General features: G+C 42.4%; 1 protein-coding gene across 3 annotated transcripts in view; it reads right to left on the bottom strand.

Annotated features, from left to right (window-relative positions):
- TYRO3 (TYRO3 protein tyrosine kinase) overlaps window positions 1-13,608 on the bottom strand; it is a 41,470-nt gene that overhangs the window by 14,397 nt on the left and 13,465 nt on the right. For all 3 annotated transcript variants that reach the window (XM_041716634.2, XM_041716635.2, XM_072930001.1), the window contains 5 exons: window positions 9,882-9,997; window positions 6,897-7,074; window positions 6,292-6,434; window positions 4,869-5,013; window positions 632-761 (listed from right to left, as the gene is read on the bottom strand). In XM_041716634.2, the coding sequence (XP_041572568.2) occupies window positions 632-761; window positions 4,869-5,013; window positions 6,292-6,434; window positions 6,897-7,074; window positions 9,882-9,997 (712 nt within the window). The remainder of the gene's footprint in view (window positions 1-631; window positions 762-4,868; window positions 5,014-6,291; window positions 6,435-6,896; window positions 7,075-9,881; window positions 9,998-13,608) is intronic.

Genomic DNA, 13,608 nt, shown 5'->3' with positions numbered 1-13,608 from the left:
TGCTGCTTTGCTGATGCACCTACAGCCTTCTAAAACAGGGGAATCACTCCTCCCAAGTGCCCAGGAGAAGCTGCAGGTTGGGGCAGGTTGCAGGAGTCACAGGAACAGAGATGCTGCTGTGACAGGGAGGTCTGGAAGACTGGAAAGAATGAGAACCTTGTTTATGGAAAGTTTATTGGGGATCCAGAGGGTTCTGGGCAGTCAGGAATTTACAATCAGGTGATAGACTGAAAACCAGCGATGGATAAAGGGCTCACACCATAAGAATACAGATATTTCATCTGTGGATCTCTTCTCTTAAGCAGCAGTGCTAAGAATTACCTTGATAGAGTATATATTTGTATAGTATAATAAGGCCTTGCTATTAACATAATATTTTCCCTACTGTATTTTGGTGTAATCATTTTAAAGAAAAGACAGGCACCCCAAAACTACGAAGAAAACCCAATAACAAAACACCCTCAAAAAAAAAAAAAAAAAAAAAAAAAATCCCAACAAAAAAACAACCAATACAGTTACCCAAAGAAACTGCCAAAATTACAATGCTTTTTTGAAAAATAATTGAGTCAGAAACCACAATAGAAGAGAAAGCAAAGATCTCTCTAGCCAGCACAAGGAGAAACTCCCTTACCCAAACCGAGTTTCCTTTCTTCTTTTTCGAAGGAGAATAAGAGCCAGGGCAACAGCTGTGACCAGAGCTGTGAGAATGCCCAATGCCACAGGAACCCAGGATGTCCCATAAGGAGGTTGTCTCTGGCCACCTAGGTGATGGAGAAAACACCAATCAGGAAACAGGAGACTGCCAATGTTAAACAGACTAATTTCTCCTTTTGCTTTTAAATGGGAAAGTCATGTTGCTGGAACTGGTGGATCTTTGTATACTGGAATTTGGCATAAACAGGTACTCAGCCAATCATCAGGAAAACCAGCTCCTTCTCACAGAAAAGGCAGAGCAGAAGCATCTAGTTGTCAGAAACTATTGGTTTTGAGCCTTGAGAATGAAACAGGTGCTGCACCAGATTATATTATTTCACATGAGCTCATTATCTGGGTCGCTTCAAACTGCAGCCTCAGGTCAAGAAGGTTCCTTAGCGTGATCATTTTCTGTGTGGGTTTCACCCTGTCCTGTTTGAGACAGACATCAGAACCTTGACCAAGTAACACAGCACTACCTGAATGTCAGCCAGGCAACATTTTGAAAGACAACAAAGAAGGACAATTGCCTCATGGCAATATGGTTAAAAATATTTACATTTTTCCTCTAACCCTTCCCACAAAGAGAAGCACCCCGAGGGACTTGGTATTAGCTGTAACTTTACAATGTTGTTTGGTTGGTTGCAGCTTCTCAGTGTCTCTCCCCAAAGAAAAGAATATTTGCTCCCAGAATAGATATAGTTTTGACTACAAAAGGTCTACAGAAGAAATGGAGATGCTGCCAAGCTGAGCAAGCTGCCAAGCAAGGAAGATAAGCAATACAGTTCTGAATAAAAAGAATATTATGTATGCCTGGCAAAAAAATGATAAATTAATCCAATTCCCTGAGAGATTTCTTCTCCAAATACAATTACTAAAGATTAAATGTGAATTTGAATGGATTTATTAAAATCTAGGATATCCCTTATATCTCCAAATTGTTTAAGAGCTAACAAGAAAAGGTACTGGGTCCCTGAACACCTCCTGCCTTCATGCTCACTTGCTTACCCTCAGCAGCTGACTGCCCTTTACCTGAAGGTAAGGAAGAATCATCTTTGATGATGTAAGTAATCCTGTTGTAAGTCATGACAGTATAAATAAACCTGTTGTTAAAATACATATTATCTTCATGGACTGTAATTTGGATGGATCTCTGCATAAATGCACATGAAAAATAGTCAGACAATGCGTACTGACAAGAGTCCTGGCAGGCAAGAGGCTTCTGAGGCTTGATTAACAGCTACATTGAGGAGCCTTATCATCCAAGCTTTTAAAGTAGTATTAGTCTAAACAGGTAGAGCTTAAGGACACAGAATTGTGGACAAAGGAGGAAGCAGACTAGTACTTCTCCACTTGAAGCAAATTATCAGATCCATAGTGTTTATTTTCCAGCATCTTATCTCCTTCAGTGACTCACATTTTCTTTTACCACCCAGAAGGCTTTACAGGCTCTGGGGCTTATGATACTCCCTCTTGCTGCAATTTCAACCCAGCCTTCAAGGCTGTTTATGAGGAGGGAGAGATCAGAAACAGAAGCTGAATTTCTCAAATAAAGTAGAGGTAACTCCAACCCTCTCCACAATTCCCAAACCAAACACTTAGTCTGATACTGCCTAACAATCAGGGTAGAAACAAACACTGATGAAAAAGGTCCTCTCTGATAGTTAACAACAAGGTTTCCTTCTCCCTGTGGTGAGAAAAACCTTTTTTGGCTTATTTTTCTAGTCTCTGTCTGTTGACTGTTCTGGTGAGAGAGCAGCGATTTAGGTCAACTTCTAGGGAGCCCCTCCAAAAGGAGTATGGATGAAAAAACTAAAGTAAATTATTCTCCCTGTTTCCAAACTGCTGGGAATCAGAAGCCCATCTCATAGTTTATAGTAAATGTGCCAGAAATAGAAATGAATGTTGAAATCCACTGCTCCTCCTGCTCTGCCGCGCACATCTTTGCTTCCCACTCGTGTCACTGAGCTTGAGAGAAGGCTGCAGCCCACAAAAGTTGCCTCTCCTTTCTCAACTCTCTCTCCCATCTACTGCAGCACCTTTTTCAACCAGCATATGCCTTAAGACTGCACAAGGCAGAGAGAAGACAGTATTATTAGAAGAGTTTAGAAGAGTATTTAGGAGCCCTTTGATGATTGAACCCTTTTATTTTACAGAAAGTTTGTATCTCAAAGGTGTGCAAAGAACATAATTTAAGAGTCTTCTGCCTACAATTGTGAAGATTACAGGTAGGAAAAAGCTATTAAACCACTCTGTTCCTAGCTCTGCAATGAAAAAAAGAGGTTTCTTCTGAGAAAGTTTCTGAAAATATTGAAACAATCTTTGTTAATAGCACACCAGATCTCTGCATAAGTAGGGTGGAGCTCCCACTAGCTTTGCTGTGATGACAAATTCAACTTAAAGTTTATACAAGCTTAGTCATCCTTATTGCCGCACTGGGAGCTGGGCAGAAACCACCCCTGGCATTTCTCACAAAAAGCAACCAGTGCCAGTTTGCTATTTTAGGAAAGGAAGAGACTTATGTTTTCTACCAGGCCAGAAACAAAACTGCAGTCTTTCTGCAGCTCTGCTGCTTAAGGCCTGTCAGTGTTTCCACAGTGAACTTTTACTTCCAGGCTATTATGCTTGTGAAGAAATACGTGTGCTTCCAGACAGCATTTGGCCAAAACAAGCTCCACTCCTGATGCTACTTTTTTTGAAGTGGTTTGTAAATAAAAACAATCAAGCAACAACATATAGTGCTTTCAGGATTATCCCTTTCCAGCTCCCTGTAAAATGTGAACCCTAAACATTCCCTGGGGATTCTTGCCCGTGATGGCCGTTTTCCAAAGGGAATTCTTGGTTCTTCCAGATACTCTTGTCTGTATTTGGGTGCCACAGAAAATACCCGATCGAAAAGTAGGAGGAAAAAATTAATGGAGCCAATGACCAACCTCAATAGGTTCAGCTCTGAATCTTCACACTCCTTCAATCTCTTTTAAATAATTTGAGGGCTTTGATCCTACAGTGACTGTGTGCTCACACTGACCTTCAGTGCTGACTTTGTCACAGGAACTGGGCTGCCAAAGACCTGAGTAATGTGCATGCTAAAACCAGCATTAAATGCACTACTGCAAGGGTATAGTTCTCTACTGGTTGCTCTGCCCATATCCCCACCTCCTGCTTCCTTGGGAGCTCCTCTCTAGAGTCCCACTTCCATCCCTCAGTGCGGAGGGATCAGGAGAGCTCCATGTCCGTGTGATTCCTCAGAGACGTGTGGAGTGGAAAGATAGCAGCAGCAGGTGGGTCAGCATCAGAAATTAGAGACTGATATCTTGTCCTGCCATGGCCACTTGGAAACAAAACCTCAGGAGAATGTGGAATTTTTTATGGTCATACCTCACTGGCTTCTTATCACCTATCTGTATCTTTATTTGAACATCTTCCTTTTAGTTCTGTTACCATTTCCTTCACAAGGAAGAGTATTCTCTCCCTTTTACCCATCTCCCATATAACATCCTGCTGTGCTTCATAGCCTGCTTCCCATTTCCTATTCACTGTGAAACACAAGCAGCCAGGAAATCACCCCAGGTGAGCCCAACTGCCCTTCAGCACTAGGAGTGTGCTCCACATGCGCATGTTCTTTGCTTCCAACAAACCCTTCCACATGGTCCAGCTTGCATGGGACAGCATCTGTACCATCATCTTCCTCTTCTACGAGTACCTCAGCTTTTCCCTGGAGTCAGCTAAACTGGTTTAATAGAAATACATTCAGTAAAACCATTCTGAACCCCCATGTGGCCACAGTTTAAATAAGGCTTCACTAAAACTAGTCCGGAGTGGCACAAAATTAAATCAAAGAAGACAACCTCTATTAGAGGAGTTTCTGTCATGTTTACTTGTGTAAATCAGTGTAAACCTTCATTTGCATATTTTCTATTGTGTCTACCTTCTGCTCTGCACTAAGCACCGTAAAACCCTGTTCTAAGAAGACACAGTAGAGGCCAAAAGTTGTTTTATTTATACCAGCTCTTTAAAGATTATTGAATTTCTAGTCTTGATGAAGTGGGCTGTTGTATAAGCCCATGTGTCTCAGTAAGTAGTAAGCACTGAAAGAAAAAGACTCAGAAAAAACAGCAGTCCCAGTATTTCTGACTTTTTTCCCCAAGTGAAGGGAGAAAATAGTGGACACTTACCCATGACCTCCTGGGCCTCAAGCAGGAAGAGGTCACTCCAGGGCCCACACCCTGCAGAGTTCAGCACACACACCCTGATAATTAGGTCTTTGAGAGGATTCCACATAGTGAGATTGGCTTTTGTGTCCTGCACGATCATCTCCCCCTGAGTGCAAATGACAACGAACTGTGAGCTGCCTTAAAAGGCATGTAATGTAAAACTTCACCTTTAAACCAAACCAGTACCAAACATGTACTTCACTGGCACTATAACAAGGGCTGGGAATTGTGACTTCTTATGTAAGTTTTGCCTGAGATTTGGGCTGTTGTCTTAGGTTTCTCTTCCCAAAAATTGCTAGTAGTTTCCCAAGGCATAAGGGAGATAGAAGGTTTAATAATTTCTTCCTTTGAGGTCCTCCCATGCACGTTGCTATAGAAATATGGGTTTTTTCTGCTATTAAAAGATATACCTCCTTCTAGTAGTTTACTGTAAAGCATCTGGTGGTTTTAATCCAAGGAAGGAATCTATCTGTCTGTTTTAACTTGCTGACCAAATCCTAAATGGCTTCTGAATTTCAGCCCCAGTTTTCACTTAGTATGGCAAGGTCAACATATTTTCAGTAGTTTTATGGACCTTCTTCATACCGCAAATCCATGAATATTTGGCTGCCACCACTGACACAAAGTAAATGCAATGAGAACTCAAAATACCATCACTCAAAGTCAATGACGCTGACCTAGTGTGAAATGGGTCATACAAAATAGGAAATAATTCTCTTTTCCCTCTAGCTATCTACTATTACAGGCTTGCTCTTCATTAATAAGCACTGGGTAAACATCTATTAGGAAGTTATAAACTATAAGAAATACTGTGTACTTCAAAGGCTGATAGATACCTGGTAAAGGTCAATGCCAAAGAGCAAATGAAAGGCCTTCTACCCTGTCAGGGTCCTTTCAACTCTCTAAGTATTGTAAATGAAGCTAAAGAATCCACAACCTTCTTTCTGTGATTTACAGCACAACTCATTAACTTGTTAAATACACCTTTGCTGCTAGGATGGGGAAAGCCAAGGCCCAGCCACAGGAGACAGAAAACCCACATCCTGTACTGCCTGAGCTGGACAGCCCTAGAAAGAGGCAGAGAGAGACAAAGTGGATTCTCTCTATTTGTCCTGCTTGTGCAAGGAATGGCAGAGAACTGGTCTGTCTGCAGATGAACATTCAAGTGAAGGAATTCTGAATATGCCCAGAAAGAGGAAATGGTCCTGTATGTTGAAGTCAAATACTGAGGCATTCCCTAAAGTCTAAATAGATCCATTTACACAAAAGCAATGCCAGCATTTAATCCTCTGGTATGGATGAGGGACCTTAATGCCTCGAAAATTTAGTATGAACCTTCTGCAATTCTGTGTTCCAATGGCTCAGTAGCTTCTCAATCTGTTACCTGAGTTACATTATCCTGAATCCATTCCAGTCTGTATCCCAGGACATTTTCTTTCAGCACATCTGGAGCCACACCTTCCCACTCCAAAATTAGACCAGGATCTCTTTGAATAACATGGATATTTTGAGGGGTACTGTTTGGAGCTGAAAGCAGAGAACAGAACACAATCACTTGTGCAGGAAAATAAGGCACTATCCACACTGAGAACGGCAGTTTCACCCTCTTTCCTGAGATCATCCAGAAATGGGAGGGTGTGAGGGGAGAGAAGAACTTCTGCAAACCACCAGCACTCTGTGTGTGGTTTCAAGTAGAGAAGACAGGTCAGCACCTCTCATTTCTTTCAAGATCCCACAAATCTCACAGAGCTAATGGGCCCAGCATGCAGAAGCCCCTTGGCTGGGTAAACCCCTGTATTACGCAGCATTGCTGCTAACCACATTTGACTGTGGACAATTGTTTTGTTCTAGGAGACCCTCGGAGGGGATGAGCAATCTAACAGCATAATGTTTCCCATATTGCAGAATCAGCAAGGAGTTAATGACATTTATAATCGTCTCTTTTTCAGGTTCAGAACTGCTGTCCTGTTCTTGTCTGATGTCTCTTACCAAGCTCCAGGGTCTGGAAATAAACCCTGTCAGTGAAAGGGGAGCTGCCCATCTCATTGCTGCACTGCACACGGACACTGTAGTTGGTGGAATGCTTCAGGCCTTGCGCGGTGTAGGAGAAGGGTGGCACTGGGGTGACTTCAGTGGACACCTCCTGGCCATCTAGTGACTCAGCTACCTGTGCCAAGAGTGAAATGAGACTGTTAGCATACACAATATGACTAACATGTCCACATGGATAAGAATTCATTTAATTGTCAGTTTAGGAATGTGTAAGAATAGATATAGCACCAGTGGTGCTTAAAATACTGAAATAGGAGTTGTCAAACTAAGAATCATGAAGTGATGTCACTTGGGCAGTACCGAAATTTTCCACCACATGAAAATTTGGTTCCATATTTTAAAACATTTCCTTCCCTGTGTTACAATTTCTACAGTTGATTATTATTCCTTTAAAGAAAACTAAATGTGCTTGTCACTTTGAGTGGTAGCAGCCGGCTTCTGAGGCTTTTTTAAATCTGGGCAATGAAAACCATTGCCTACTGTCACCTTTTGCCAAACTCTTTTTTTTCCTGAAGTTTGTATATTTTCAATTTTGTACTGGATGAGAGGTATGGTAGACATAAGTGACTTGGTTCAACTAACTTGTTTCAAATTAAACTGTAAAGAAACTTCTTACCACTCCTACATCCCTTCTTTTTCTTGTTTCCAAATCTGAGCTTTGAAGCAGCATGAATGTTAATTTAAATCTGATATCACTGTGTGCTTTTAATGCACAGACATAGTCAACGTTCCTACTTTTGTACTAACAATAGCAGAACTCACTGCATAGCTCCCAGGCTCAGACTTTCTCTTCAAGTGCATACCAAATAGCAAATCAGAGTAAAAGCATAAGGTACTGACAAAAGTGAATAAGACATATGGACTTTATGTATTTTATATGGCAGCCTTTCTTCCTTTCTCACTGCCCTTCTGCTCACTCTCACATACACTTTTGGCACACTGGTTTATTTGGCTGGTAGAAAGGAAGAATCTCAAGTTTCCTGAATAGAAAAGCATATTGTTGTCATTATCACTGTCATCCGCAGCACGAAAAAACGAGACAACTATTTCGTAAAACCCTGTCTGCTGGATTGTGTGTTTCTGTTCAACACTCCCAAAAGCTGGTGCTCACGCATCTGACCCTTTCACACCCTGGAACCTGGCTTGTGTTAGCAGTCAGAAAACACTGCCATTCCCCGCCCTGTCCCCAGAAGCAAGCTGCTAGTCTGAACACGGTGCTCCTGGGACACCTGCTGCAATGCCCGAGTGCCAGAACAACACAGCAAACTTCCAATCCCCCATCTCTTTCTGGGAGACTCCCAGCAGAAGTGCAATCATGAGGAGCCAGGAACATGTGCATTTTCACATGGAAATGTAGGTCAATGCCTCACATAGAATCTCTCAATGTGGGAGTCAGAGGAAGCACAGTTTTCTGACAGTGCAGGGTCACTGCCAAGTTATCCCGCTCCCAGACTCAAATGCAGGAACCCCGTCCTCCCCAAATAGAACAGAAAAGGCTTAGAAAAGGGGTGAGAGACTGCTGAGTTGACAGAAACTGGGCTGCTCTGATTCAGCCTCTTTTCCACATGTCCCATCCCCCACCCCTGCCCCTGCCAAAAGTGAGAGGGAGAACTTAAACCCCAGAATGATTAGCATTGCAGCACCAAGCCAGAGAGAATAGGCTGTTCCAGCTCGAGATAACTGGCATTGTAAAACAGAGGAAGAAAACCATTTTAAACTGCAAAAAAGAACAGAAGTAGCAACAAAACCCACAAACCGGGGCCAGATGTATTCAGGAGTTCTTTCTGCCACTGAGTTGAAACTAAATTATTATTTCCTTTACTTCTGAAATATAATATATATCAGAACATGAAACCTCTGGTTTTCCCCCAGATAAAAAGAGGACTACAAGGAAATTAGCTAAACTGCTTCCAGTATACCTTAAGTTTATAATCCTCCTCTGCATAGTTGGCAACACCGCGTAGAAATTCCACTCCAGCTCATAATGCTGCTGTAATCAGGTGGGGAAAGCATAGGGGCCTGGCACATAAATCCATGGGGAATGTGCCTAGTTGTGTGTTTGCACAGCCTGCTTTGGATATCACCATTTATTTTCTCACTGGGCTACCTGCTCTTGGATCTGATTCTACAGCTAAGTATGCAATGATAGAAACTCTGCCTGAGGTTGGACACATACCATTGTTCTCAGGAACTTCAAGAAACAGACCAGTTTTTCACAGATGTGGAGTCCTCTGCACCTAGCAGAGCTACAGAATAGTACCAAGCTTGATTTTCTTGGAAGAACTAGTCTTTGACAATGGAAAACCAATCAAGATTTAGTTACAGGGCTTAAATTTGCTCTGAAACATGCAAATAGGCCTGATCTTGTATCAAAAAGCCCAATCTGCCTCCATCATTCCTACCTTTCCTGTACCACATCCTATACTTTGCAAGCTCCTCATCCCTTGGATTCGTTGGTATGTCCAAATTCCTGCAGTTCTTCTGGCACCCCACAGCACAGGCCTGATTTGGCGTGGGACTCACAGGCACCTGCACTGGAACAAGCTACCATGGGCCACTGCTCCATGCAGGAAGGGGGAGCACCCTGCAGCCACAGCTGCTCCAGCGCACTTCCCACAGACTGTGTGCTTCATGTGTGCTGCAGTGTAATAACCTGTATGGAGTAGCTGCCACGAAGCAACTGATAACCTGCTGGCCAGGAGAGTGTGGCCAGTCTTTAGCACTTTACTTCTGAGCATGAAGTTTATGACCTGCTTTTGGCACCTATGAGTTGCCTCCTATTACATTTTTATGTTTTAAAGCTGTGACATAAGAATTGGCATGCTGCTAATAAGTTGGGAGAGGAAATGATAGCCCAGGAAATGTGGCTTAGGAGAATCCTATTATTTATGCAGGGCAGGGCACAACCCAGAGAGGCCATACCTGAAGAGTGCAAGAATGGAGAGGTGCGCGGCCATCAAATCCTGGCACCCAGACCACGCTGGCATTGCTGCTGGTGACTTGGCTCACAGTTACATTGAGAGGTGGAAGAGGCATGGCTAGAAAGGAAACAAAGAGACCTTTCAGTGTACACAGAACTTAGCAGCTATGCACGTGGAAATGGAAGAGGCTTGAGGCTAAATATTCCGTAATGAAATCACTAACAGAAATGTGGTAAATTATCACATCTTTAGAGAGTGTCCCTGACTTGTTGTGAATGAAACTATTATTTTAACACTGGACAAGCTATTGTCAGCCATTCATTATTGTCCATAGATGCACACAGGCAGCGGTTGATCTCTTTTATAGCAATGCCAGTGTGTGATGTTTACACCTTTGCTACTCAGCTCTCTTCCCTTCCCCCTACATGGCAGGGCATGACTCAGCCCGGTGCACAGCTGCTTGTGGACCTACATTGTGAACTAAATCAGGGCTTTAAAATCTCACTTCGGGATCTTAGTCCAGCCTTTGACACCAGCTCTACCAGCAGGTGGAAGGTGGCTTGCTGTAGTGACCTGAATGCCCTGGAGCTGGATTTGCAGTAGACCTCTTTGCGCTGCCTCCAGGTGTGCACTGCAAACTCTCACTGAAACACCCTGGGACAGAGCCTGGACTGAAAACTGCCTCCTCAGCCTTGGGATGAATAAACTCCGTTTTACAGAGGGGAAATTCAAGCCAAGGGGAGTGCCTGTCACACTGCCACACATGGCTGATACTACTGCACAAATTAAGGGCAGGACCAGGAACAAAATCAGGATTCCAAGACTGGAGAGTTAATCAAATGCTTGTGCTTCCTACCACCACAGCACAGCACAAAACTGTTTGGCTTCCTTTTCGAATCTTTGATGCTCCCCTTTGAATTGTCCTTTCCTCTCACCGTAATTCCACACAAGTAATTCCGATCCTTCCAGTCACCATCTCTTTTTCACCTCTGAGTATTCATTCTGACACTTCACTCCTGACAAAATTAGCAGCTTCACAAATACTAACCTCTCCCCTGACCTTCTTTTCATTAAAAAAAATTGTAAGCTGATGCTTGTAATAGTTTTCCTGCAGCACCTCAACAAACTGTACCCTCAAGAGTCCTCTTTCAGAAACTCATCCTGAAGACAAGGCTCTGCCTGCAGATTGAATTTTCCATGCCTCCTGAGTTGTATCCATCAGAAAGCAGCAATAGAAAAGTAATTGCAAGCCAGGATTTCTCCAGCTGCATCTTCTGCCCCACCAGAGCACCTTTGTATTTCACTGCACCAAGGGCAACCACAATACTGCTGCCCTCAGCATACCCACAGGGGCATCTTGCAAGAGAAATGCAGCGCCCAAACACTCAAATGTTTGAGTGAGGGCCTGCGGGAGTCGAATAGATGGTGACACAGATTAACCCTATAAAGCCTTTGTTGTCTGGTTAACCAGTTATCAGGACCCAGGGCAGGGCCTGGCACCTAGATAAGAACGTGGTGTGTGGGTGGTGGGGCCAGCAGATCAAGGGTCTGGGATGGAAACTAGGCAATGAGTTATTAGTTAACTTAAGACTTTCCTGCATCTTTGTTTCATTCTCTTTTGATATTTTGTGTTCAGGTCTGTAAGCTCTTTAAGGGGAAAAAGTCCTGCTTTTACTGCTTACTGGGTATTGCCGAAACATGGTCCATAACTCGAGTTTTTGCAGACACACCTGTAACTTTTGGGTTTAGCAATGTGTACTTTTCAATGCAGGACAGCAGGCCCAAAGGAGGTATGTGCTGCACCACCAGTGAGAATAATCAACTGCTAACACACCCCGTGTGTGAAGGAGACAGTGGCTGAGGAGGGCTGGTTTGCTAGCACCTTCCCCTAACTCTGCAAGCAAGGGCCAGATGCATTGTCCCATCATCTCCTGGGAAAAAACCACAGGCGGCTGTTTCCTGTTGTGCTCTGAACACGGGATACAACCCAAAAATGTTAGCTGCACACATAAAGGAGAGAAAAGCCTGTCAGAAAACAGGACCTTGAGTGTTAACATAAGAGAGTTAGCTTCCTCTGTGCTTAGAGAGTGGCTGAACAATGGGGCTTTGTAATGGCTGGGGACTGTGGGCTACAATAACAGTAATTTTCTGCTTGGAGTACACCCAGCACATTGTGGGCACTACAGAGAATAGATAATGAACAACAACAGGAGCAAATAGGAAGAATGTTAACAGTTTGTCAATGTTCTAGCAAAAATATTTGCCTCTGGAAACACAGAAGAAACTAATTGTTTAATAAATTGTAGAACGATTTAAGAGTCCTCATTAGCAAATGGGTTTGTGTAAGAGAGGAAGGCCCTGAACATGCATGTGTAGACAACTACTTCCAGAAGTAACTTAATTGAATTCTGCATGATCCTAGGATCAAGAACTAAATAAACATTATTTGGGCCTGCCCTACTTCTGCTGTGTAGGAACTTTGTTTTAATTTTAACGGGTTATACTAGATCTTTGAAATTTTTCTATTTAGAAAAGCCTCGTCACTTAGGTAAATTTATGACTACTTTTTTAGACGTATCTTTGAGGTACTATATAACTTTTATGACTGCAGTCATAACTTTATACATAACTTTAGACATAACTTTTATAACTACAGTACTGGACTTGCTATTCAAAACCTGAATTTTTGTCTCTAGGACATGCCACATACTGGTGCAATGTTAGCTGAGTGACTAAAGCTTGCTCTTTCTCAGCTCTAGAACGTGTGTGCGTGACCCAAGTGTGCAATGGCAGTATGTCCCTCCTAAATAGGCTGTGTGGATTCATTACCTGATTACTTGAGGAACACTTTTCAGCTAAACATAATTGCTGGGAAATTAGAGAATTTTTAGGTCTTTACCCCTTCCTCTTATTAATGGTTAAAAAATAATCTGTATTAGCATTAAAAACTTCAAAAGCTTGTTTACGCTAAATGTTTTTTTCAAATTATGGCTTGACAAGATTTTTTAAAGTGTAATAGCTTTGTGAACGAAATTCTATCCCAGGACAAAATATCCATAGAAAATATATTCTACAATAACTAACTGCATTGTGTAGACAAGCCTTTAAGGCAACAACTGCAAAGGGTTTTAAATTAAGTTATAAATCTTACTAGTGCAACGTACTGCATTCTTGGCATAGCAGTAACCACAACATCCTGAACAAAAACACACAATCCAAGAGCAGTAGATTACAGCTGGATTTCTAGCTGTCCTTTAATGAACACAAACTGCTACAACTGTGAGTTCTGATACTGATACAGACATAAAGGATTGCTTGTATTTGTGCTGACCAATAAGCCACTACTTGGAACAAATTATTTTTGTGCCATGCCTCTCCTGGAACTGATGATCACATAATTAAAAGTGCATTAAAGCATGACCAAAAATCCAAATGCAGAAGCATCTCAACATGAAGAAGAGGGGAAGAGCTGATTGCTCTGATTATTAATCCCTGTTTCAGTTACCTGGAGGAACAGAGGAAATGTCACATCAACCTGGAGACTTCCAAATAGCAACTGGTCATGCACAGGCTGGGCATTATTTGTTTTCAATGAGTTTTTAAAGAGCAAAGAATTTAAAAAAGAAAATTCATAAACCTGGTGTGAATGAGCAGACCTTACTGGCCACTGCTGATCACCTTCCTTGACTTTTTTCAGCATCTAATGTGATGCTAATAAAAGCAAGCAA

Source organism: Taeniopygia guttata, chromosome 5, assembly GCF_048771995.1.
Source record: "Taeniopygia guttata chromosome 5, bTaeGut7.mat, whole genome shotgun sequence".
NCBI classification, from domain to species: Eukaryota; Metazoa; Chordata; class Aves; order Passeriformes; family Estrildidae; genus Taeniopygia; species Taeniopygia guttata.
Note: the sequence above shows the minus strand (reverse complement) of the source record. Positions and strands in the feature narration are given on the sequence as shown.